Source organism: Cyprinodon tularosa, unplaced genomic scaffold (genome assembly GCF_016077235.1).
Source record: "Cyprinodon tularosa strain WSP-4 unplaced genomic scaffold, ASM1607723v1 ctg229, whole genome shotgun sequence".
Taxonomy (NCBI): Eukaryota; Metazoa; Chordata; class Actinopteri; order Cyprinodontiformes; family Cyprinodontidae; genus Cyprinodon; species Cyprinodon tularosa.
Genome location: NW_024038856.1, coordinates 1,276,767 through 1,304,754, shown reverse-complemented (window position 1 = coordinate 1,304,754; position 27,988 = coordinate 1,276,767). Strand labels below are relative to the sequence as shown.

At 39.5% G+C, this 27,988-nt stretch overlaps 1 protein-coding gene across 3 annotated transcripts; it reads left to right on the top strand.

The window, feature by feature from the left end:
- Positions 1-30: 30 nt before the first annotated feature.
- On the top strand, positions 31-26,843 carry LOC119784553 (C-terminal-binding protein 1). 3 transcript variants are annotated; one of them, XM_038286647.1, is made up of 12 exons: positions 31-87; positions 1,587-1,652; positions 11,822-11,976; positions 15,804-15,948; positions 18,247-18,350; positions 18,739-18,841; positions 19,138-19,262; positions 19,480-19,569; positions 19,655-19,785; positions 22,211-22,338; positions 22,600-22,711; positions 23,638-26,843. In XM_038286647.1, exons 1-12 carry the CDS (start codon positions 48-50, stop codon positions 23,831-23,833), a joined length of 1,395 nt encoding a protein of 464 aa, XP_038142575.1. In that variant the 5' UTR covers positions 31-47; the 3' UTR covers positions 23,834-26,843. The 3 variants fall into 3 exon arrangements, with proteins under 3 accessions (XP_038142575.1, XP_038142577.1, XP_038142578.1); XM_038286649.1 differs by lacking the exon at positions 31-87 and adding an exon at positions 1,354-1,415; XM_038286650.1 differs by lacking the exons at positions 31-87; positions 1,587-1,652 and adding an exon at positions 1,873-2,181.
- Positions 26,844-27,988: the final 1,145 nt, after the last annotated feature.

The window sequence follows — 27,988 nt, the reverse complement described above, 5'->3', positions numbered from 1 at the left end:
GAGGACGCAGCTGCTGTCAGTAAAGAGGAAGGGGCCCTTTGCCAAAGATGGCGGTAGAACTTTGGAGGAAGACGTCAACTATGCTAGGTGCAGGTGGGTTATTTTTTTGTTCTACCTCGTAAATAATAATAACATGTCAGGGCGGGAGACAATAAATGTATCTTTTATGTGGAATATATATATGTGTATATATATATATATATATATATATATATATATATAGTCATGTACACACACATGCATATATATTTATTGAATCATTTGAATAACTCCAATCACCATATGATATACGTCATCTATATCTATCTATCTATATATATATATATATATATATATATATATATATATATATATATAGACATATTTGTATATATACACTCATATAGGCCTATATATATTTGCTCATACATATATATGAGTTATACTATAATAGTTTATTTCAATTTTAAAAGTTTATCAACTTTTCAGTTTATCCGTCTGGTTTTAATGCATTTTATTTTTAAATCTAAGAAGAAATATGAGCAAGGATGTCAAGTAAACATGTTTTATTTAAATAAATGTTTAGAAAAATAACTGAAACAGTATGATCTGTGTTTTATATCCATGCAGGCTGTCTGTGTGACCAGTAATACCAACAAACTGCTCCTGATTAAGTTAGGTTAATTTTAGCGGCCCACTCTAACTGTTGCATATCAGCTGTTCAAAGAGACCGTTTGCAAAAGAAACTACTGACTTGCTAAGTGAGAGAAAAGGTGTCATCCATGTGGATGTAATAATTGTCTCTCACTAGTATGTGGGACAGTGTTTAGTTATTTCATAATCCTACCTCCCTGACATCAAATTGCAGAAATTAGATAACATTAAGTAAATACTACAAATGAATTTTTGGATAAACAACATAGAGCGGTTTTACTTGTCCTTGTTTCTGGGCTACATTAAAAAAGATTGAGAGTATACCCACTTCTCCAGGGACCACTACACTGCTGTGTACCACAGTATGAGCAGGGCCACAAATCTGCTTTATTCATGTAAATGCTTCATAAATTCAATCATATCTAACCCTATTTTCTGATTTGTTCTTCATGGTTACCATTTAGGGGTGATGATCTTCAAGATAAGTGACATCATCAGAACCAGTTTTGCCTCTTTTTACTCCCTCGTTATTGCTGAACTCCACTCTGTTCCTTTTTGTCGTTTTTCAGGAAACAAAAGATCAATTTTGGCCCTTGTTGGCTCCTCCCCACACACACACACACAGCCTGCACTGTGACTTCCCCATCCATCTCTTTTACCCTTCCATTCCCATGAATGCAGCACTTCCTAAACTCTCTCTGTATGCTTTTTCTCTTCTTTTTCCATATGTGTGATCGAGGCTGAAGTAGGGAACGGAGAGGAGAGATTCTCTATGGCAGAAAGTGAGGAAGGAAGGGGAGGGAGGGAGGGGACGGAAGGGAGGGGAGCGAGAGAAAAAAGGGGGAGCACATGTGTATGCTTGTCACTGAGGGGCTGGGAGAAGGACTGAGGGAAGTGAGGTAGCTGGCCACAGCCGCCATATGCTGACTGGATTCCTGTTCATGTGTGTGCAGAGTGCTGGCCGGCTGGGGAACACGCCATGGGAAGCTCACATCTCCTCAACAAAGGCATGCCTCTAGGTAAACCAACAGCGCTCTGCTTTTATGTGCACAGATATGTGTGTGTGTGAGTGAACTGGTTGTACATTATTCTACCTTCAGTTCAGTCTCCCCTCCCCCTTCCCTCTCTTTTTCTGTCTCCTCCTCCTCTCAAGTCTTTCTCACACTGTTATCTGTTTTATCGCTCACAGAAAGGGAACGCTCGGCCTTTTCTCTGAAGCCCTCTGTGTTTGTGTGTGTGTTTGTGTGTGTGAAGGGAAAATCTATCTATTGAAGGCTGCTCCACCACCTCCACTCAAAGCGACAGAAATAGATCTCTCTCTCCTTTGAGGGCTAGCAAGGACACATATTTCCCTCTCATTGGGCTTCTTTTATGGAGCGTGCTTCCCTAAAGTGCACACGCTTACGGTCTGCTCGGACTCACGTGCACGTGAACTCCACTGGCACATGGATCCAGGCACAACCGCGCGCTCTGACGTTTACACACAAGTGATAAATGCACCTTGTGATGGTGGCTGGAAAAGACTATTCTAGAAATCCTTGGATCAAGGTAGGGCTGCAAGGAAATCGGTGGAAGGTGGGGGTCGGTGTGAAGATAAATGATCAAAGCAGGGATCTCTTCGTCGCATCAGAGTTAAAGCATCAGATCTACTTTTAACTGCCTCCGTCTATCGGTTTTGAAAAGCACCTCGCCAAAAATAGCCCAGTGTTGCAGGAGAAAGAACAAGGAGTGATGGTTTAGGAAGACGTACGTGTAAATCAATCTGATCCAGTCATGGTGTTTGTTTCTACCGGAGAAGATGTAGGTATGATCTGTTCTCGGCCTGATCTCCATGGGGGACAGGTTTGATCCGACTGCAAAAAGATCAAGACTGACAACATACAGGTGCTGGTCATAAAATTAGAATATCATGAAAAAGTAGATTGATTTCAGTAATTCCATTTAAAAAGTGAAACTTGTATATTATATTCATACATTACATACAAACTCATATATTTCAGATGTTTATTTTGTTTAATTTTGATGATTACAAATGACAACAAATGAAAATCTCAAATTCATCATATCAGAAAATTAGAATATTACTGAAGACCAATAAAAACAAAGGATTTATAGAAATGTTGGCCAACTGAAAAGTATGAACATGAAAAGTATGAGCATGTACAGCACTCAGTATTTAGTTGGGCCTCCTTTGGCCTGTATTACTGCAGCAATGCGGCGTGGCATGGAGTCGATCAGTCTGTGGCACTGCTCAGGTGTTATGATAGCCCAGGTTGCTCTAATAGTGGCTTTTAACTCTTCTGAATTGTTGGGTCTGGTGTATTGCATCTTCTTCTTCACAATACCCCATAGATTTTCTATGGGGTTAAGGTCAGGAGAGTTTGCTGGCCAATTAAGAACAGGGATACCATGGTCCTTCAACCAGGTACTGGTAGCTTTGGCACTGTGTGCAGGTGCCAAGTCCTGTTGGAAAATGAAATCTGCATCTCCAAAAAGTTGGTCAGCTGCAGGAAGCATGAAGTGCTCTAAAACTTCCTGGTATGTGGCTGCGTTGACCCTGGACCTCAGAAAACACAATGGACCAACACCAGCAGATGACATGGCACCCCAAACCATCACTGACTGTGGAAACTTTACACTGGACTTCAAGCAACGTGGATGAAGTGCCTCTCTTCTTTTCCTCCAGACTCTGGGACCTTGATTTCCAAAGGAAATGCAAAATTTACTTTCATCAGAGAACATGACTTTGGACCACTCACCAGCAGTCCAGTCCTGTTTCTCTTTAGCCCAGGCAAGACGCTTCTGACGCTGTCTGTGGTTCAAGAGTGGCTTGACACAAGGAATGCGACAGCAGAAACCCATGTCTTTCATACGTCTGTGTGTGGTGGTTCTTGAAGCACTCACTCCAGCTGCAGTCCACTCTTTGTGAATCTCCCCCACATTTTTGAAGGGGTTTTGTTTCACAATCCTCTCCAGGGTGCGGTTATCTCTCTTGCTTGTACACTTTTTTCGACCACATCTTTTCCTTCCCTTCGCCTCTCTATTAATGTGCTTGGACACTGAGCTCTGTGAACAGCCAGCCTCTTTAGCGATGACCTTTTGTGTCTTGCCCTCCTTGTGCAAGGTGTCGATGGTCGTCTTTTGGACAACTGTCAAGTCAGCAGTCTTCCCCATGATTGTGTAGCCTATAGAACTAGACTGAAAGACCATTTAAAGGCTTTTGCAGGTGGTTTGAGTTAATTAGCTGATTAGAGTGTGGCACCAGGGGCCATCAATTTTGAACCTTTTCACAATATTCTAATTTTCTGATATGATGAATTTGAGATTTTCATTTGTTGTCATTTGTAATCATCAAAATTAAACAAAATAAACATCTGAAATATATGAGTTTGTATGTAATGTATGAATATAATATACAAGTTTCACTTTTTAAATGGAATTACTGAAATCAATCTACTTTTTCATGATATTCTAATTTTATGACCAGCACCTGTAAACAGATGTCATTTCATCACATCCACAGAATCAGATTTGTGTGATGAAGAACTAACATGTAATTCTAGCCTTCATCCTGGCAGCAGCTCGTTGGGCCTATTCACACAGCTCTGTGTTCGTGCTGGATATCTCCAGGCTGTTTCCCTCCTGGAGGCTTCTTCTTGTCCCCTTCAGAAGTCGGGAAAGGAACTGCTGGGTGACATGTCTGTTTTTAGATAACATTACACTGGTTTAGATTAGGAGAAAGCAGCCAGGGCTCATGGGGTTTACTTCACAGTTATATACAGAAACTGGATTTTCTTGCAGGGAGGTATGCTGGTCTTTCTCCTAGGTTTATGAAGTCTTGTTGAAAATCAACTGGTGAAGCGGAGTCGGTTGTGCTTTATCAGTTTAATTTTTCTTCCTCTGTTTTATCAGTTTTACTTTTTTTTTTTATCTTTGGTTCCTAAATATTGTAGCTGGTGGGACCTTAATTAGTGCTGCACATTTAGGTAAAGTTTTCACAGCAGGCCTGACCATTTTGCTGGGATCTGTGAGAAACCTAAACCTATCATGATCTCTGATTAGAGATTATTTTTGAATTAATATTCTAACCACCTGCATTTGATCCTTTTTACAAAGAAAAACACTTAAATGTTATTTAGATAGAAAGCTATAAGTAGAGGCATGGCTGTCTAGACATTTTGGGACTATTATGTAGAGAAAATAACAGGTCTAGAGAGTAGCATCTATTAGTCAGCAGGTCATGATGATTATTATAGAGAGCACAGATTTCCTGACTCTCTGCTTTGTTGTTGTTTATCTAGACGGGTGTGTCAGATAAAACTGCTGATGAAATAACTAGAAGCTGTTTATCTAAAAGCTGCTGCAGCCTTGTTTTCACTCAGGTCAGTTCTACACAGAAACACCAGGTGTGCACTAGAGTTAAACCATCTCGACTGTTTTCATTCAAACAGTTGCTGCAGGGTGCAGTGCAAGACGTTCCTTCTGCAAGGAAGTCAAAACCTTCCCAATATTTCTGAGCAAACACAAAGTAAACAGGCAGGTGAGGCAACCATGAAAACAAGCAGCAGTTGTTCTGTGCATGCTCAGGCATATTTTCTTAATTCACGCACAGTCACACTCGGTTAGCTTCTGGAGTTTTTGCTAAGCTGCAGGCAGGAAAATCACAGCTCCATCTGGAAAATTTCTGGAAAACCTCAAAGCAGCTGAAAACAAACTCCTAGGAATGTAGAGCCTTTTATATAATGAATATTGCTTTTAAATAGGACATTTCCATGGCTCATTTTTGAAAGCGCCATTAACTTTATTGAAATGATGCAAGATTAGCATGTTACCCTAAATATATAACATGCTTTAAATCACAGCCTCCCTAAGAGCAGCACTATGTCCCATGGATAATGTCCTAAATCATTCAGGCTGTTATCCAAATAGAACTGGGGTGTTTCCTGTAGTACAAGTATTGTATAAGGAAGTACTTCTTCAACTTCTGACATGTTTAACATAAGCTGAGCCATAACAGTCAGGAAACCGAAGACAATAGCCAAGTGGGGATGCCTCTTCTGATTGGCTAAAATATTAAACCAGCCTATCAGTTAAACATTTCCCTTTTTCCTGCAGTCCTGCTGCTGCTCAGCTTTATTGATTTATGAAGTACTGAAGCACCCAGCTGCTGCTTCTTTGCAGTATTTTTATTCCATTGCACAAACATTCTGCTTTCTGAGCTCGACCTATTTCCATTTGTTTCTGATTTCTGCACCTAGAAAAAGGAGAACAGAGTTTGAGGCTAAATTATGGCCCTGTAGCCGACACTGGTGGGAACTAAAGCCTGCTGAACCTGAAGCAGCTTGTTGAAGCTGATCTATAAGGAGCCTGGGTGGGAAGGAGACCTGCGGGGGGATTGTGTACGCACTTCTATATCAGATGTCAAGGTGTGTGTCAACCAGCACGGAAATGCAGCTGTATTCTCCTGTATATGGGTGGGGCAAGGTGTGAGGACAGGAAGGAACGAGGACTAGTTGTGGGGGTGGTGGTTTTTCCTCTCTGCTGTGGATGAAACAGAGGTGTGGGAGCAACAGAAGGAAGGACTCCATGTTTTCCTAGAGTGCCTGCACCTCTCTTTATATAAACATGAAGGGTTTTTGGTTATTGACAGATGGACAAAAAGGAAAAAAAAATAGTGACAAAGCCAGGAGAGATAGAGATCTGATGGCGAGGGAACAACACACAAAGGGTGGAAAGGGGGGTAACCATGATTATCGTCATTACTGACAAAGCTCCACTTTCAGTCAATTTGCACTGAACATGTCTGACCTTGTTTCTAGAAGGAGAATCAGGAAAAAACATCAAAACATTTGTGATCCCAGCTCACTACGCCTTCACTAAAGTAGATTGGTAACAGTAACCTGGTATTTAAAGGCATAGAGAGGTAAATTAGCACCTATATTAGGCAGGTATATAATTAAAATCAGTCATGTCAGAATATATAATTTAGGGGCCATTTATTTTTTTGGTCTATCTTTCAGTATCCAGCCGCTCACACTGAGCCTTGTTCTGCTGGAGCTTTCTTCCTGTTCAAAGGGAGCTTTTCCTCTCCACTGTTGATGCATGTATGCTCGCTGTGAGGATTGATGCAGAGTCAACAACGCAATGCAAATGAAATGGAGCAAATCCTGCAAAGGCATTGATTGGATTCAATCAGCTGGGTTTTCTTAGAAACCTTTAAACCAATCTGACTGCAGGATTTGGTTGAATTGTCCCTGTAAAGGGCCTCAAAATGACTTATGTTTTGTGAAATGAAAATATAAAAATAAACTGAGTTGAATTTAATCTGTTCTCACAGAGCGTTGCCTAAGAACTGATCCATTATTATTCTTGTTAGATTCTTTTTCCTTTAAACCCGAAAATTGGCTATTTTTTAGCTGTATCGTCTGTGAACAACTGACACAGAAATATGTAGACATGAACTTGATTTTGTGGGATTTTTTTTTTTTTTTTTTTTATGGAAAAACGTGATAAGTGGTGTTCTTTAGCACTCAGCCTTTCTACCCAGATTCCTATAGAAAAATGTGAGTAAAATAAACTTCAGAAGAAGCCAGGAGGCCTAAGGTAACCTGGAGGAGCTGCAGAGCACCGCAGCTCAATTGGAAGAATCCACCAAAACAACCATTAGTTCTTAAATCTGGCCTTTAAGTCAGAGTGGCAAAAATAAGCACTGTTTCCTACTGGAAACATTTGGGAGAAAATAATCTTAACATTGAAAAATTTATGGATAAAACTTAAACACAGGAAACCACTCTAACACAGCAACTATGGGGTAAAACACAGAGGTGGCAGGATCATGCTCTGGGGATATGTGATGGGAAGTTTTAAGGAATTTCTAAATAAAGGAGAATCCTGGAGGCTGAAGAAGACCTGAGATTTATTCCTAAGAATGACCCAGTCAAAGTACAGACCTATATTCTACTGACAAAGAGTGGCTGGACTTAACAACTGATGCTCACAGATACTTTTCATTCAACCTGTCATAGTCTGAGCTAAAATGGGAAAAAACTTTTGTCTGTAGGTGAACAAAGCAGAGAGAAACAAACCCTAGAATATTTAAAACTAGAGCAGCATGAAGAGGAGTCAGTCAATACAAATTCCAGCAAAACATTAAGATTAAAGTTGGCTTTTATAATGTCAGAAAATGAAAGCACTCGGTCGGTTTTCTTAGAACAAATGTCATGGCATGGCCCCCTCTCTAAAAATCTGCTTCGGCTCCAAATGCTTTACACTCCTGTGATGGAGCCTGAATCCAACTACAGCTGCACAGAGAAGCTGTCTGGAGAGCAGAACCAGAGCTAAAGTTGGAGGCCGTCAAGAGGACAGTTCGTTCTGTGAATAATCCCAGCAGTTGGACCCTCACCACCCTCTGTGCACTGCAGTATTTCAAATAATGAAAAAGGAAGGAAGGAATGAATAGAAAACAGCTTTATGGACAAAGGGAACAAATATATTGGACAATAAAGACTTGATTAGTTTTTAATGTGAAAAGAAATGGAAATACACAATTAATAGCTGCTGAGGTTATTCCGTGTAAGCATTTAGAGAGGGAGGGTTAATATCTACAGTGCAGTGTGATGCAGGAGGGTGTTTTTATTATGAAGTCAGAATTAGCCGTCTGTAGAGCTGGAATGAGAGTTATTTCCTCCCTCTCTCCCATTGTGGAATCTCTGTTAGAGAAACTTCTCACCTGACAGCAGAGCAGAGGGAGCTGGATTATTTCATGCAGCTGATATCCTGCCTGTTTAATCTGAAAGCAGGAGTTTAGAAACAAACCGGGCCTCCAGGTGTTTCCATTCAGTTTACATGAACCGATTGTTAGAAGGAACATTTGTGCAGCACCCACTCAGTTAGAAAGGCAGCATACTGACTTGCAAGTGCAACCACATGGAGGCGGATCCTGCTGATGTTATACCACAGCAGACTGTGAACACTGCAGAGACCCAATCTGCTCAGCTTCATCTAAAATCTGACAAGTTGTCAAGGTGTTGCAACGCTAAGCAGAAAGCGGTGTCAACCAGTTTCTTGTGAGTTTCTATTTGCTTTAATCCAGGATAGAAAGTCCGACATGTTGGCACAACAATGCCGCCAGGGAAAAACAACTGATCCACTGTTAAAGCTCTTGGTTCTTTAGCAAACCTTAGCTGGGAAATGAAGAGAAGGAAGTTCAAATATAAATTTAACTACAGAGAAAAAGGCACCTGAGCTCACATGATCTCTGCTTTCAAGCAGACCATCAACTCTGGTTAGTGGGATCAGGGAAGCTGAGGTGGTCCTGTCAAGAAGACAGAAGCAGAGATGGAAAAGTAGCATGGAGGCACTGAACAATAAATACTTCCTAGGTTACAGAAAGTAAATATCAACTAGCTCAATAGGTGCTCTTTCTAGGAAAGCAGATCAATTTTGAAAAAATAAGTATCTTTTTTTAATTTATATTATTCCAAAATATATGTATCCCTTTCTCAAAAATAGGTGATCCTCTGTACTAACAGCTTCCTGGATGTTTTCTTTGGTGTTTGGATGATTCATCTTTGATGAAGAGGTCAAAGTCTTTCAGGTCCTCCATCACCCTAATGTTTAACTCCCTCCACAGATTCTGGATTAGATTAAGGTCTTGACTGTCTGGACAAAGAAAGCCATTAACCCTTAATCTACAAGGGCTGTGAAAATTTTATTTTTTTTCCAGCAGATCTTATGAAAAGTTTCTGTTTCGAATCTTTTTTTTAATATCCTTAAATTTGACAGGAAGTGGATTATTAGGATTATTCATGTCAAATTCTAGAAACCAGTCAGTTCCTGCAGGACTATCTCAGACTATTCCAGAATTTATACATCCAGACATGTTTCATTTAACCTTCATCTGACCTGTGCATACAAACATCAACTTATCAGTGCATTTGATGAACAGGAGGAAAAAATGCAATTTACAATGTATATTCTGCTAATCGCAACTAGACAATCAATGGAGCCGCTCCTTGTTCTGTAATCTTTAATCATGGTGATCACACCGTGAGAATATGCTACCAGCCTAAAACTATTTGCAGCAACACAAGACACAATAATAGAGGATAAAAAAAGCTTAATTACTGGTTTAACTTAATACAAAAAAACAAATCAGCTGAGAGTCGAGATTAATTTCTTACTCTTGAATGGTTTAAGTGTTTATTGGACTCTGCTTTGATTAAATGTACGGCTGAATGTATGCATTAGGGGCAGGAAGTTGGATTAAACGGAAAACAGGAAAATGTAGAACCATTAGGGCTGAAGACAAACTGATCCACTATCATCACTACAGCGATATAGTTTAGGAACACTGCATTCTGACTTTATGCTGATATTGTCTGGATGCATTATTTTCTAGTATAATCCAGCCCAATTTACAGGAATAGAGCTACCAAACCTCATGCCTCTGATCCGCGCATCCAATATTCTGCACACCAAAAAGGTTTTTCTAGACAGATTTATTCTTTACTCTCGGGTATGTGTCCATCTCTAGGTTCCTCAACATCTCAGGGGAGACATTTTGAGTGAAATGACAGAGTTATTTATTGAAGATGTCAGCCTGCATGACAGTGAAGAGAGGAGGAAAAGTCAGCAGACAGTCGTCTGTATCAGCAGAAACCAAGGAGGCTGTCTAACCTCTACAAGTTAAAAAGTCAGATTATATTCTGAATCTGAACGTTTGTTTCGCGGGTTGGGAATCTGGAACGGTTGAGGTAAATTTTTAAAGAAAATTAGTTATAAACAATGACCCATGAGAGGAGCCATTTGACACCATCAATTATTTTAACTCTTCAGGACCTAACAGCTCTATCAGGGTAACCTTTTGACCTTAATTGATAATTAAATACCTCTTTAGATGAAAAAGTGGCAGGAGGGCTCACTCTTAATTCATAAATGACAGATTCGGGTCTGATTTCTAATCACGTGGACGTCTGTTCTCCAGATATGCATCAACATTTGCAGTAGGCTGATACAGTGACAGTGTCTCCTATCCGGTTGAATAGGCTGTCCCTGCCCTGGATGTCCTCACCTGCTATAGTTTTCATCTCACAGTAGCGTGGACACTAAATTATCTGTAAACCAAAATCACTGAAATTACAGAAAATGAAGTCTTTAGTTTCACTCTATGAATGAAATGAAATGAAACATGAAACTTCATACATCATATACATCATATCTCCAAACAATAAGTCCAAAACTCTCTTGAAGTTAATGTACAGAATCTTCAGTTGGATTTGAAGTGGTTCTCTAAGCGGCTTTGCCTCCTGTGGAGACAGGATGATAAATCTGCACCAAGCTGGTCCCCTCTTGAAGGTCTGGTAGGACAGGAGAGATACATTAAAAGTCATTCAGGGAGTAGGACAGAGGATAGGCATTAAAATGTAGTTTAATGCTCCTGGGAGCATCGGGTCAAAGTGACTAAAGGCTCTGCAGAGCTTTTAGGAAGGCTACTGTGGACTTTATCTGTTTGCCAACAGACAGAAGCAGAAAACAAGAACATAAAGGTGAGGAGTTTAATGAATGGACTCAGACAGCAGGTTGATAACAGAGGAACACACAGTATCATCTAATCAGAACTTCATTCTGATCTGATGTCGTGGATTTCCAAACCAGCTTCACAACCATGCTTCCTAAGCCCGACTCTATGGCCCTGAGTTTTCTGCCAAATGTCCACACACGCAATAAATACTCCTACAAGAAGCTTTACTTCATACGGACGCACATTAATGCTTCTTCGTGCGTGTGTTTAAAAGGTTAATGTGCAAATAGTCCCAGAGAGCCCTAATATACCCCACACCTGAGTGCTTGTTCTATCTCTGTGCGCGTGTGGTTTGATTTCTGCGCACACGCTCCTCCTCACATGTGGACCTGTTTCTGTGCGCTCATGTCAACTTTTGTCACTTTGAAGGTGTAAAACACCAGACTAAGCAACCCACCTTTGATTTTAGATTTGATGTATTCCTCAGAAATAAAATATAAAGTACACTGGATTGGATATTTAATATAAAATCACTGATATCCGATTCAGCTAATTAGCCAATATCGGAGCAGAAATCTGATCCAGGTATCGGATTGGAGCAACTCTGGTTAAAACCCCTCTAGTCTTCTCCTGAGTAACGGGATCTCTTCCTTTCTTTCATGTTAGGAATCAGACCCCCCATCATGAACGGGCCCATGCACCCGCGCCCCCTGGTGGCGCTGCTGGATGGCAGAGACTGCACAGTGGAGATGCCCATCCTAAAAGATGTAGCAACGGTGGCCTTCTGTGACGCCCAGTCCACACAGGAGATCCACGAGAAGGTAAGGCTCCCACTGAACCATCAACACACATACAGAGGTGTTTAAGGTAGAACCCGAACAACTCAAGGCCTAATAATTAATCATAGGACTCACTGGGTAAACAATGGGGTCTATCAGGTATTGTTGAAGTTTCTGCTTTTTTTCCCGACACTCAATAATCCGAACATTTGAGAACCGAATTCAGGCTTCATCTCCACAGCAGAACAAAGACCAACACTTTCATCACTATCTTACAGCATGTTTGCCAACATCAGATAGGTCCCAATAAAGAGCTCCACACATCTGTTTTACATGTTTGCACAATCTATGATTATTCATATTATGAATAATTATTATTTACAGTGCCACATGTCTCTTCTTATTAATCTTGCTGGTGAATCCATTTCATTTAAAAGACTCCAAAACTTTAAAACTTCCTGCTAGTGAAAGAAAATAAAACACACTCCTCTTGCAGAGGAATATGTTGATGCTTACCAAAGTTTTAGGACTGTGTTTAACTTGTAGTTAATAGCTTTTTTTTTTTTTTTTTTTTACCTCATCAGGTTTATTGGCTCTGTGTGGAATCGGTTTCTCTGTTTTGCCTCTCTGAAGGACATCTGCTTTCTGCAGCTGCAGCAGATAAATAAGAGCTGGTTCTCAGAGTCTGGCCATTAAATATTTTTGCACTTCTCCTGTCCTTGGGTATAAAGTCCATGCTTCTTTGTGTTGATGTGGTTACAGTTACAGTTTTGTACTTGACTTTTACTTAAGTTACTTAAATAAACCTGGTTGATTGTTCTTGACCATAACAGTGCTTAGATAGCAGGGCTCGATGTTAAGCATCGCCCGATTTCCCGGGGCAAGTAGTTTTTATTGTCGGGAGAGTATAATCTTAATTGCATTTGCCCGCCGGGCAAGTCCAATGATCGCAGAAAAAAATTTATTTATCACTCAAAATTACTTTAAAATCACCGACATTCGATGAAAACGACCCAGAAGCGTTGCCGTCGCCATTTTTGTTGTTTTGTACACATTCTCGCGTGATTTGAAAAAGACGTGTGATTTGAAAAAGCTGGGTGATTTTCCGCCAGATGGCGTGATTTTTGTAACCTGACAACAGCCAGATGCATGTCTCGCTCCGCCTAGCTCCACTCACATACATCTGGGAACCCGCCCATTGAAAGTGATTTCCCCAACCGAATTTATGGTCTGTCCATTCAGGACGCAGGGCGGGTGTGTCCTGGAGTGGAGAAGCGACCGTGAGATTCCAACAACAATGGCGGCTCGCATTGAGGAAGCAAGCGTTAGCATTGATGCTGCTATTTCTTCTGTGTTGTCCAATCTATCTGATATTGTTTCATTAAAAGAACATCAGAGAACGGCTTTGAAGGCTTTTGTTGGTGGAAACGATGTTTTCGCCCTTCTCCCGACCGGATTTGGCAAGAGCTTGATCTACCAAATGGCTCCTCCTCTCACAGCGTCACGGGTTAGCTTCGGTGTGAGTGGTTGAAATAGCACGTCAATAAAGATGACAGACAAGTGGCTTATCCAATCATATGCAAGGAGTTTTGATAAGGCCCAGCCTTCAGTAAAGGCAATTCCTATGGCGGGTTCCCAGATGTATGTGAGTGGAGCTAGGCGGAGCGAGACATGCATCTGGCTTTTGTCAGGTTATGATTTTTGTCCACCTAGTGGTAATTTTGATATAATTACCAAAACGACAAACAAGCTAGAAAGTGCTATCATATGGCAGTCTTCTGTACAGTGATGCAGGTCATACATTAAAAAATGTTCATTATTTGTTTGCTCTCAGACATTGGAGAGGTGCATTTAAATGTTATAGAGCTAAACATGTTAAATTGGTGACCTGTTATGTTGTTATTGTCTTGTTGCAGCATTTGTTTTGTCAGGGAAAACTAATCCTAAGTTAAAAGTCAGGGAATTCTGAAATTATGTAAGACTGTGGAAACCCTGTATAAAATAACTGTATAATGATTCTCTAGAATAGTCATATTATATTAATAGTATTATCTTGTATAAACATACCGGGACTCTAAAATAAAAGTTATTCATTTGTGACATTGACTTCTATCTTGTGATTTACGGTATCTTAAGTTTTTAACCTGTCAAGTTTTTTTTTTTATTTTTAACATTACAATTTATATTTTTCCAAGCACACAACAGTTTAAAGCAAAGTTTAGTTTGAAAAGAATGTGCAGGAAGGATTGAAAAGCATGTTAACACGGTAATGTAGGCTTGAATTCATTATCTGACACATGCATATACACACCAGGAACCTGGAAACTTAAAAAATACTGAATTACAAAAAACATTAAGAAAACAAACATGTTTCATTGATATATATACAAAATGACTATTAGGAACTATATTTATCAAACATTATACTGCGCAAGTAAAAATTGTTTCTGGGCAAATGAAATGTGAAAGTCACTTGCCCTTTGGGCAAGTGGTAAAAATCCTTAACGTCAACCCTGGATAGTCTTATTTTGCTGTAACCAACTGATTCCCTATGGAGAGAAAAGGTGCAGTCAGTAAAGTTTTATTATTGCTACATTAATGATATATCAATGTTACTCTTTGAATGCAGAATCAGGATATTAAACATTGAACTAAATTGGTGTGTAGCATTCTTTTGCTATGGCAAAAACTTAGAGACCAAGGGATAGAGGAAATAAAAGCAGAAACTTCAAATGTGGGTCATGTTCTGTTCTTGAACAGCCAACATGGATGTTAAATGGATTTGTATGTCTGGCAGGGTTATGTTCTTGGTGTCTGCCAGGCCCACCATCTCTGGGAGCGTGCTCAGTAGGCCACAATATGGGAGAAACAGATGGCTCAGCCTCTTGCTCTCTTATTGGCTGCGTATGAAGCAGAGTAATTAAAAGGGGGTTCTTTACAATAACCGAACCACATGTCATTTTTAATCCTTTACAGAAACAAGAAGCAGTGGGCTGACTTCGTTAGAACAGTATCATACAGATAACTGGGAACCAATTTAAAGGAGGGAGCTAAAGCGGCTTACACAGTTGCCTTTCTGTTCTGTTTGTGAATTAAATTAATGCCTTAGTTGCTATACTTCAGTCTCAATTAGGAGATAGTGACTATTGCCAGATACAGACAGTTTTATCTGCAGTTGATAAATTGAATGGAATAGAATATATTTATTTACCTAGTGAGAAAATGTGTGGGTGAACAGGGCAACACAATTGGACAGAAGGAAGCTTAGAGGTAAAAACAGCTAAATTATATGATGAAGAACACAATTTCAAAAGCTAAAATGTCCAGAAGAAATAAAACATATCATACAATATAGTGTGTTTTTTAATTTAAAAGCTTTTACTGGTAGAAAATTGGGAATGTTTAAGTTTAAAAGAAAAAAACACAGAGGAGGGACGATGTTTCTCTGCTGGCTTTGGGATGCTTCGGGAGTCCCTGAGACGAACCAGAGGTGGTTTTTGGATCCTTGATCAAAGAATGTAAAACTTGTGTGATAATTATTGTTTTAGAAGAAATGTTTATTGGGCCTATGGGGAACAGCGAAGATTATGCAGTTTAATGCAACTGGGAGGAGGGATCTGTGGAAGTTGTTCTCTGTGCATCTAAGGTTCACAAAGGAAACATCCTCAACTGTAATCTATACATATAAGAACATTATGTTATCCAGGTACAGATTGATTGACTAATAAAAATGCAACACAGGTTTGAGAAAAAATGTCTCCACTGTTTGACAAACCTTTTCTATTAGAGGAACGTCGTCAGGAAATGACCTCCTGTAACACAAGTGTTCCTGAATCAGTTTTTATCAGCTGTCTGCTTTTTGTCTGCAGGTCCTTAATGAAGCTGTAGGGGCTCTGATGTATCACACCATCACTCTGATGAGGGAAGACTTGGAGAAGTTTAAAGCGCTGCGCATCATCGTTCGCATCGGCAGTGGCTACGACAACATAGACATCAAATCTGCCGGAGAGCTCGGTACAAACCTCACGCAGGCTCAAACATGCTAATCAGCAGCTGCTACAACGTTAGACTAGAGCTTCCCAAACATTTCAGGCTGTGACCTCAAAACTAACAGCGTCACACACTTGATTTCACTCTTTATTCATTTTATAGTAAATAAAACAAATGCATTTTTAATATATGAAATTATATAATGTAGAATTTAAAAATAATTTTTAAATCATTTAATGGGACATTTTAATTAATTTCACTTCACATTTTAAAATGTAATCGTATCATATTTAAATCATGTGTTAGCTAAATAAAAAAAATACATTTTAAATAAATTTATTTTTTACAGTTGGATTTGCAGTCCAACTGTAATTAAAGTAAATGATCACTATTTTAATTTAAGATCAAGTTTATTAGCTGCTAGGTTGAGAACACCCTGCTTTAAAGAAGTATGCAAACGCTTTACATATTCCTCCTATTAGAAATGCAGACTTCAGTGTATTTTTATTAGATCAACACAATGAAGGAAAAACATAAATGGCATCTTTTTTAAAGAAATAAAAGTCTTAGCACCCTTGATGTGATACTCGGTTGGGACTAGAGACTGAAATGTTTGACCAACCTTCTTTGTAAAACATCTCAAGCCCAGTTAGTTTCTGGATGGAGAACATCTATTAAAGCAGCTTTTAACTGTTGCCACAGTTATTTTTTTATTTTTTTAATGTGATAGTTAATTGTTTATTATTAATTAAATATTAAGTAATACATATATTGTTTAAAAATATGTAGCAGAATAATTGATAACCCAGGCAATATAATTAGGTTATTTCTTTGTATTTTTAACTTTATTTAAGTTTCTTAATTTTTTTTTTTGATGGAAGATGATATAGGTCTAATGTCTCTAAACAAAACCTAATAGATTTTTTATTTTTATTTTCAAAGAAAACTAATTTGTTAAAACAATGATACTATCTATCACGATGCTGGGGTTTGTCCTCTATAACTCTAGATTTCCTGTCAGTACCAGTGGATATTGTATGAGGAACTTACAAAGTCACTGAAATATAAAAACCGGCATTTCAAATTTAACATACGGTAACATTAAAATCATGAAATTTGAAATCCAATTTATAAAGCGTTTTTTAATTGTACATTTTAAAATAAATAAAGAGGAATTCTAAGTTGTATCTATAAATCGATCTTTAAATACTGAAATTTGAAAAATTATTGTAAATTCCTATTTCTTAAAAAACAAAAATCATAAATTTGTTTCTTCTTAGTAATTTAACTGTGGAAGTGTAGCCAATGAGAAAGCCGTTTACATCTGAGAGCAGTGGTTGGTTTAATTCTGTTTTCAGTTTAATGTTAAATGGAGTGGTTTAAGCAAAAAGAAAATGTACAATTAGAAAATACTCTTTAAATTAGATTTTTTCAAATTTCATGATTTTAATGTTACATTTGAAATGGCTGGTTTTATGGAAAGTAACAAAGTACATTTACTTGATAACTGTACTTAAGTACTTTTTTGAATAGCTTTACTGGAGTCATTTTTTGTGGGGCGTAGCTATAACTTTAACTCAACACGTGATTCAAATATCGTACTTTCTACCCCACTACATTTCGATGAAGCTGCTAGTTACTTGTTACTTTTTTGCTCAGCTTAGCTTCGCAATCTGCTGTTGCTGTTTTTCTTTCTTGAAGTGCAATTTCAACCTGGCAGATAGCAGCCCTGAGGACTGAATTTGGACACGATTGTTTTTTTTTTCCTGACAGTCCACAAATGTGAGGAACTCAGGGCAGATATTATTTGTACTTTAGAAATTTTATTAAGGCGTTAATTGTTGCCATGTTGTTCAGTAGAATGAGTTCTCAAATCAGAGTTTTAAACCTCTATTCCACCCTGAAAGTGTGAGATAAATCAACACACTTCTGTTTTCCTTTTATTTTGTTTTTGAATAATACAGAAATGTACAGGTGGTGTAGCTTAACCTTCGCTGTCATTATTTGTTTTTTTTTAGATTTTGCTTTTTATTAAACTTTTATTCTGTTTGTATTAAAATGATCTTCATCTGGATGCCTTGGCTTGATGCAGATCTGAGGGACTTAGATGTTGCAGCTCACAGACTGTGGCTGAGACACAGAGAGGATGATGGAAAGAAACAGGAGAGAAAAATATCTGCACCTTTCTGCAATAATTATGTAGTCGGTTGCAATATCCTGCGATAACATCACGACTCCTTGTTTAAAATTCTACAGACGCCAAACACAGACAGCCTAAATAAAGCTTCCACTAACCGGAACTTTCCAACTCCTTTCCAACAGGCATAGCTGTATGTAACATGCCGGCAGCATCAGTGGAGGAGACAGCAGACTCCACGCTCTGTCACATCCTCACCCTGTACAGACGCACCACCTGGCTGCACCAGGTTTGTAGCTCTGCAGCCCAGATAACAGACGCTGCTGTAAGGAGATTTCAGTCAACTCCTTCTGAGTCGATCTGTAGGAGGTGTGCATTTGGTCCTCACCGTTTTTAGTTTCGACAATAACTAATAACTCATCTCTAACAAGTGACATATAAGCAAAATTGAACCATTTCATTTTCTTTAGAATGTGGCTGTATTTGAAAGACGTTGATGTAAAGTGTAGAAGGTACAGTAAAATGATTTGTTCCTCAAATCATTGCATAGACCCATGTGTTCTAGCCTTCATCACAATAAGGTGCACAGTCCTGTCAATGAATTACAGCTGGATCACGATGTGACTGTGTTGTCCGCTTGGTTCTGGGAAGTGATGGTAAATCTGTGTTCCTGTCAGGCTCTGCGGGAAGGAACGCGAGTTCAGAGCGTTGAGCAGATCCGAGAGGTGGCATCAGGAGCGGCGAGGATCAGAGGAGAGACGCTGGGACTCATCGGGCTTGGTGAGCATCACGGCTGACGTATCGACAGCACAAAATAAAATAAAAAAGGCCCTGTGTTAAGCAAGGCGGTGGCATTAGCATGATGGAGGGACTGTTTTCTTCAGTGAGGACAGGGAAGCCAGTCAACTAATGGGAAGATGGATGAAGCTAAATCCAGAACCATATGAAATTAAACACAATCACTAGAAAATGGTTATAAAGTGCCTAATTTAAGCAGTATGAGAACTTCTAGAGGCAAATGTAAACGCCCCACCTCCGTCTCTCTGCCTAACTGCCTGTTGGTGTTGTGTTTGTAGGCCGGGTAGGCCAGGCTGTAGCCCTGCGAGCGAAGGCTTTTGGCTTCAACGTCATTTTCTACGACCCGTACTTGGCCGACGGCGTAGAACGATCTCTGGGACTCCAACGGGTCACCACACTGCAGGTAAATCCACACAAGACTTAATTTCTGCCGTCCTGTGCTTTCTCAGGCCTGTAACAATAAGTGAAGGCCCTGCAGACGGGAGGCATGGTTGTGTAAATGATTTAAATGCTAACATGCAGTTGGCCTGCATCTATTAACCAGGGATGTTTATGAAACAAATCCTGCAGAAACTATCCACTGAGTTTTTATTGTGCTCTCTGGTTGTTTTCCTCCTCAGGACCTTCTCTTCCACTCTGACTGCGTCTCTCTGCACTGTAGCCTAAACGAGCACAACCACCACCTGATCAACGATTTCACCATCAAACAGGTGCACCCTTGTACTCCAAGCTGAGTTAAATCAATGTGAAGTCATATCAACTATAAACATGTCTTTGTGTGATTGCATGTTAAAGATGCGGCAGGGGGCGTTCCTGGTGAACACAGCCAGGGGGGGTCTGGTGGATGAGAAGGCCCTGGCTCAGGCTCTGAAGGAGGGGAGGATACGGGGGGCCGCCCTGGATGTTCATGAAACAGAACCTTTCAGGTAAGGAATTTAAAGGAAATTATCCGTAACGGGAATGTTTTCATCGGAGACGAGTCTGCACTCTTACACCAGAGCCATATGATCAGCTTCCAACCATATCTGGATAAAATAAGAACTGATTCCTTCTCATCATTTAGGGATTTTAATGATGAATTTGACTCATTATTTCAGGCTTGATTTAAGATAGAACAAACAGCTCATTGATTTATAAGTAAAGATGCTGGTTCAAATGGTTAGGTGAAGAAATAATACAGACAGCCTCAGCTACACATTATTACAAATACACGCCCACTAATATCTTAATAAATGTCTAATATCTTCATAAAGAGGAAGCAGACTTTTTCTAAATGTTTTCTAAGCATCCTAGCTTTAAAGGTACAGTGATGGAATATACAAACACAGATATGGTTCACCGCAGCCCCCCAAAAAATAAGAATTAACTCTTGGATAAAATGATTTCTTTAATTCAGTTTAGTTGCATCTAAAACAAAAAGAATTTTGATCCCAACCCAGATTTAAAACATTCCCTTTGTTGTTGAGATACCGTGGTAGATGGTTTCCATTATATTAGGTAAACTTCCGACAGCTTTACTGGCTAACAGCTAGGGCTGCAACAACGAATCGATAAAATCGATAAAAATCGACTTTTAAAAGCGTTGGCAACGAATTTCATCATCGATTAGTTGTGTCGCGCGATTATTGCGTCATCCGCCGCGCCGTCATCACTGCCTCTTGACTGAAAGAGGAAGAAAAAAAAATATGGCAGAGCGAGTCAGCGCCGCAGGAGGAGTGTTGCCAACTCAGCGACTTTTCAGACCCCTCCAGCGACTATTTTTCAAAAAAGCGACTAGCGACAAATCTGGCAACTTTTTACGGTGTCACTGGCGGCTTTTGGAGACTCTTACGTGAAAGCATGTATCGTTCCTACTCTGCCGTGGGGCGCCTCCCCCCGCTCCCGCAGGAGTCCCTCTCAGCTACATTCAGAGCCTCAGCGTCCAGACTGCAAATGAAGCGCGCATATGCACCGGGATTGACGGCGCAAATTGATCACAATAATTAAAATAGCCTGCGCTTTGTAAAGCGAAAAAAGTGATAACATGCAACTTTTTTCAAAAGAAATTAACATGGCACGGAACCACCATGTTTGTTTGGTTTTAAAGTGGGGAAACGTAACTTTAGTTTCTCAGGTAGCTCATCTGATGCTTTCCTTACCGTGTTAGTAGGTTACAGACAGTGATAAGGTTGGCTACTTATTTTACTTTTAATTTCATTTGAATTAGCTTAAGCAGCGTTTACATTTACTTTATAAATAAATTAACTTGCAAATTATGAGGGCAAGGCTTTTAAAGTTTAAATCTTCTGGCGAAGATAAACTAAAGAAGATCCTGCAATTTATGGAAGTAAAGCAGAATAAAATCCAGCAAGATCAGTAATATGTCAATTAATTATATGCCACATTCCCATGTAAATATCTGTCTTTGAAGGATGTGTTTTTTACCACCCCTAGTTCTCTAATTTTTATTCCAAATACAATTTATAATTTGAATCACAGGGCTATTTTTATCTCTATGGTTAAGTATTTTCTCAAGTAGCAACTTTAACTGCTATACTTTCCTGTCTTAAAAGGCAGAACTCTTCTAGTCTAAAAAAACTCATTTGTTGAAATGGGGGGCCTATTGTTTGAACCCCTTAGGGGCTTTTAAAAACAAAAATGTCTTCTTTTGCGCTTTATGAAACAAAGTACCCTATATTTTGTGGATGTACAGCTACATTTCTCATGTAAGTTTGCGTAGTTTTAACACAAACATTTATTTTTCATATTGCACCAGGACAGTTAATGAGCAACCTGTACTTGTGTGCTTGTATGTTCTGTCTAAAATGTTTATTTTGGAATAAAGAGGTTAATATAAAAAATATTTTTTGTCCGATTCATCGATTAATCGAAAAAATAATCGTCCGATTCATCGATTTTTAAAATAATCGTTAGTTGCAGCCCTACTAACAGCTAACTCCTAAAAAGCTAAAAATATCAATGTAATACCAGCTTTGGCTTCCTTTAAATAAATCCCATTGAAATAATGTATTTAAAGAAACATTATTTCATTATGTTGTGAGCCACATTTTCTCCAACAAAGGTTTGCTCTGTTTTCCTGAAACTGTAAATAATTCCCTTCTTTAATTGTGAATTTCCTCTGTAATTGTGCAGATCAGTAAAGGCCTAGAAATGTCCACCAATCAACTTCTGTAGACCCTCAACATAAACTGTTCCATTTGATAACTTTATCACCCAAAATCCAAACTAGTATTACACATGATGCGGATGCTGCTCATTTTGGGTGTAAACCACAGTTTTTTTCTCATGTTTTAAGTTGAAATGATAAAGTCATGCACAAAGGAATGTTGAGTACTGTTTGCTCTTTGACAGCTTCAGTCAGGGTCCCCTAAAGGACGCTCCCAACCTGATCTGCACGCCACACGCAGCCTGGTACAGTGAGCAGGCATCTCTGGAGATGAGGGAGGAGGCAGCAAGGGAAATCCGAAGAGCTGTGACAGGTTGGTGAACAAACATGTTGCATAAACATGTCAATAACTATACTTAATGTGTCAAAGCATGACATGTTTTAGGCTCTACACTGAGGGTTGTACATAAAGATATATGTTCTTTAGAAAACAGAGATTACTAAACCTAGTAGCTCATTCTTTCCTGATTTTTAAAGTCATTTATTCCTGCTCTGAGTGGTTCAATGACTTTACAAAACATTGACCCTCTATCCCTGGTTTATTTGTTTATTTTTGTCACATGTCTGTTTTCAGGTCGTATCCCAGACAGTCTAAAGAACTGTGTGAATAAGGAGTTCCTCACACCCAACAACCAGTGGGCAGTCGACCCAGCTGCAGTCCACCCTGAGCTGAACGGGGCCTATAGGTACTAGCTGGCACTGGAATTAGCAACCTGCGGTTTCAGATTTTTTTCTCACATTTCTTTGCAGTCCAACTGTAATTCAAGTAAATGATCACTATTTTAATTTAAAATCAAGTTTATTAGCTGCTAGGTTGAGAACACCATGCTTTAAATAAATATGCAAACGCTTTACATATTCCTCCTATTAGAAATGCAGACTTCAGTGTATTTTTATTAGATCAACATAATGAAGAAAAAACATAAATGGCATCTATTTTTTTTTTAAGAAATAAAAGTCTCAGCACCCTTGATGTGATACTCGGTTGGGACTAGAGACTAAAATGGTTGACCAACCTTCTTTGTAAAACATCTCAAACCCAGTTAGTTTCTGGGTGGAGAACATCTATTAAAGCAGCTTTTAACTGTTGCCACAGTTTCCAAGTTCATTTTAGTTCTGGAATTCCAACACATGTATCTGCTTTGATCTAAACTATCCATAGAATTGTGCTACAAGGTGAACCACACTCCATTCATCTACAACCTTTAACAGGTTTTCTTCCAAGATTGCCAGCATGATGCTGCTACCACCATGTTTTAATATGTAACTGATTTGCTAATGATAAATTGCAGCAATATATATCCTCTACATAGTGTTTGGTCTGGTTTAAACAAACCATGTTTTTCTTTATATAGCTGGGTCTCCAACATGGCAAGCTATGAACAGGATTTCTCTTTTTCTTTTGACAAAGTCTTATTTTATTTACTTTTCAATAACCAGTGAAGTATTTGTTGCTCTGTTTCATAAATGTAATTTAAATCCAATGTTGGTGTTTTGTGACCCACAGTGACAAAGGTCAATATATATATGTTTTGTGATCTAATTTGGAAACTTCTCTACTGCTGTAAGAGTTCAGCTTCCATCTTAGTCTCTTTCATTCCCCCCCTCTCAGGTATCCACCAGGTGTGGTGAGCTTGCCAGCCGGTGGCCTTCCTCCACCGGTCGAAGGCATCGTACCAAGCGCTGTTCCGATCACGCACACCCTCCCGCCCGCTGTCGCACACCCACCTCATGCACCATCGCCTGGACAAAACACGGTGAAACCACCAGAGGGCGATAGAGAGCAGCATCCAAGTGACCAACTGTAGCCCACAGGCTTGTTTACCCAGCAGGTTCAGGTTGGATTCACATCTCCATGGCAACAGCTTCCCACCAAACAGGTCACACTTCATAGGTGGAGAAGAAGACAATAATGAGTAAAAGGAACGGATAACTGACAGATGCTTTAATCCACAAATAGGACAGTTTTCCTCTAACCCTGTTGCTCATCTTTTTACATTCTTTGACGGAAGTGAAAGAAAAAAAAACAAAAAAAGCAATTATTTTAAATGATGTGTCCTTTCCTTGGTTACATGTGAAAGCAGTTCATAGGTTTTAAACTGAATGTAACCTGTTTGTGTACAGATTCTAGATCTTACTGATATTTCAGTCTGAACAAGAACTGGTGTGAGAATACAATTTCTGCTTTTACATTTATTTTCCCTAATTTAGCAAGGCCCCCCAAAAAGAGGAAGCTTTTTGCACACCATCTCAGGAACCTATGTTTCCGCAGTTGGTACCCTAGTTTGTTTTATAACATTTTTTTCTTTTCTGAATAGTTTTTATGCCACTCAGTGCTTTTGTTTTTCTACCTGCTTGCCTTCTCGTGTCCCGTTGCATTAGAAAAGAACGACTTTTGCCAGATATAAAGTTGATCTGGTCTTTGCTTCTGTTGGTTTCGCTAAGGAGCATGTCAATTTGCTCTGGGGACTTGTGTAAATGTTCGACCTAACTAAATGTGTAGTGGGAAGAAGGGTTTGTAGAGGTGGAAAAAATGGCATAGTTGTTTTGGACCACTTTATTCTGATGTGTGATTTTAATTTTCGGGGTAAGAAGGCCACACAATAAGGAAGTTCTCTACAGTTTAAAACAGTCCTGTGCGAAAATACTGCATCCTACCTGTGTGATTTACAAATCCTTGCAGCATTCAGTTAGATATTGCAGCAGTTGTTGCTCCGGTTCTGACCATCCTTATTGCTTTAATCCAACATTCCACTCTGCAACTAAAACTACATTATATTAGTGACCTGTGCAGGCTAGGCTGAGGGATCAGGTAAGGGGGAAGTTGACTGATTAGCATTCAAATACAAGGAGCACAAGTCTGCAAAGGAAGAAGGAAGGAAGACCAGCAGCTGGACATGATTGAGAACAAGAAATCCACAACCAGCACTAAAGAGCCGAGCACAATGAGACACTGGGTCCAGTTTCCTGAGATTAGGCTCAGATGAATTCATTAACAACCAGTCATCATAGGAAGGAAGGAGTCTTACTGAGATTAGTGTAAACTCTGACTTGGTGAGAAAAACGTGTCCTGTTTGTGTATCTGATCACAGAGATGTTCTTATCCTATATTATCATCCCAGTTTTGGCCCCATATGTCTCTGCCCTGCAATAGACTGGTGACCTGTCCAGGGTGTGCCCCGCCTTATGCTCATAGACTGCTGGAAATAGGCCACACCTCTACCGTGACCCTGACAGACGGTTGGAAGAAGATGGATGGAATTTGTTTCCATAAGAAGTTTGAATTGTGGAGGGCGGGATTAATCTCATCACATCAGTAATAATTCTGTACTAACAGATAAAACGGCTATTAAAGAAAGCTTCCCCCCATCTGAGGAACTTTATGCTCACAAACAACACCCTCAGATGCCCCCTCTAGCTATCTGTCCTAAATACATTATGAATAAAATCTGGTTCTTTTTCTTTAGTTTTGGGTTGCCATCTCCCTTGAATTGTAGATAAGTATTTTATAATGGAGGAACTATTTTAGATGAGGAAGAATCTGGCTTCTTTGCTTGCTTTCCTCCATAGAGCTCTGCTGCTGTAATACCCATACCAATTTGACATATTGTGTTTAAGATGGTGCCGTTACAGACCAGACAACATCCTCCATATATGGAAGTGCTTCCTGTTTCAGAGGGCACATCAACAAGGGTTATTTATGTGTCTGTTTTTTTTTGTTTTTTTTTTTACCTTAGTTTTGTGCTTTAAAAAAAACTTACAATGCCCGTCTTTTCAATCATTTGTATGTTAGTATTTTCAGGGTTCCTGGCTCTAAAATCTGATGATAGTTTGCACTTTAAGTTGGTAACTCCAGCCTATAAAAACAGTTAAACTTCCAACTTTCCCCAAAAAGATATCAGAGTTTTATTTGGCTGCACAGTTCTATCCTCTTGAGAAGAAATGTGTGCTACTTTCCCCATACAGTATGAGCACAGAGAAGTAAAGGCATTTTTTTCTCCAGGGAATCCTGGTATCCCTTTAACACTTCAAGCCGGGTCCTTCCCAAATGTACCATTTAAGCATCCTCTGTGACCCTGTGTTTATGTGTAAATATGGTGTTCTGCTTGCCTGTGTCAATGTGACTTGGTTGTATCTGTGTCTAAAAAGAAGCGCTGGTAGGTGGGGGGGCTAGATCAATGGCTGCCCTCTAAATTTAAAGTTGGACTGTGAAATAAAATGTGGTTAGAAATGTTACTCAACATTTGATGCCGTAAAAGGCATCATTCATCGTAATCAAAGCAGGATGCAAAAGCTGTTAACTCCAGTTAATCTGTAATCTGGCCAGTAATCTCTAGATCCCCTCCTACCGGCGGCTGAGTAGTAATAACAGTTTACTTTTGCCTACCTGGTCGTCTTTATGGTGAGGTAGTACGCGTAGCAATCAGGGATGGACATTTCTTTCGCCACTGCTAAGCCTTTTACAGCCAAGATCTGTGTCTGCAGAAACTGGAGGTCCTGAGGTCATATCCTGAACGCTGACCTCCACCAAACACCCGTCATTCTAGTTCTTCCTGACACAAGCTGAAAACATTCCTCCTTCCAGCCAGTTTCCAGTTTAGGGAGTTTGAAATTCCATCCCTGGTAGTAACATACAGTCTACTGTTGCCTCTCCTTTATGGTAAAGTAGTAGGCGTAGCAATATACAGTATACATATTCTATATTCTACAGTAAATATCATTATTTTTGGTTAAATGATGACAACATGAAAAGATATGTTTGTGACTGTATGCATTTGTATGAATTATTTTAAAAGGAAATAAACTGTGGAAAGGTGACGGCTGGTTTTCCTAAATTTTGTATATCATTTAACATCTATATTTATCTGATAAATAAATATGTATGCTTGGTTTACATTTTGGCTGTGACTGCACAAATTCAGGAAAATATTTAATACTGATTCATTGTTTTAAACTGTGGTTATGATCCATTTTCATTATCCAGACACATTTCTTTCTGTGCCGTTTTATATAAAGTTCCCACTGCTCTCATATTCTACAGAATCTCAGCCACTAATGAAAAGAACCTATCTGGCACGGGACTTGTGGGAAGATAGAAGGAATTTAGTTCGTTGGATGTTTTTATAGTGTGAAGACATGACACTTGAAGTATTACAAACAAACAAATATGAATACATATCAGCCTTTGACCAGATAATAAACCCTGTCTTAATCTGTGTCTTTTACTCATCCTGGACCGGGTCGTGAGGGCAGAGGTTTTAGCGGTGACTACCAGACTTCTCTCTCCCCAAACACCACCTGCAGCTCCGCTGTAGGAAGCCAGAGGCATTTCTAGGCTATCTCAGAATTATTATCCCTACAGTGTGTGTCCTTGCCCCCCTCTGCATGGGATGTACCTGAAATAACTCCTGAGGAAAGCATCCAGGGATCATCCCAAACAGACATCCCAGCCACCTCATCTGACTCCTTGATGTGGAGAAGAAGCAGCTATACTTCAAGCCTCATGACTTGAGTTCTTCACCCTGTCTTTACTGTATAGCATCTTTCCAAACATGCATAAACATGCTAACAATCAGCATTTGGCTCCTTTCTCATTGGCAAAAGAAGTCTCACACACAGCTGCATGTCTGGTGACGCCCACATGATGGGTTAGAGTTGATGATGTCACTGGTGCGACAGAAATCAGGAGGGTAAACAATGGAGAGCAACATGGAAGGAAGCCACCGTATCAGTTTGCTTTATTGTTGGGCACTATTGTCCTTCCGAATCCCTCTTTACCAGTACTACGCCATGTTTATTGAATCTACCTAAAGTTGTTTTGGCTTTTTGGATCAGATGTAATTGATTCAATGTTGTAACATGTGTTTGTTGCGCTCAATTGTGTCACGTGAATTAGCTGGTCGACCTTGGCCTAATGTTCCCACTGTATGCCGATTGGAGTCGAGCTGTTTGACGACAATTTT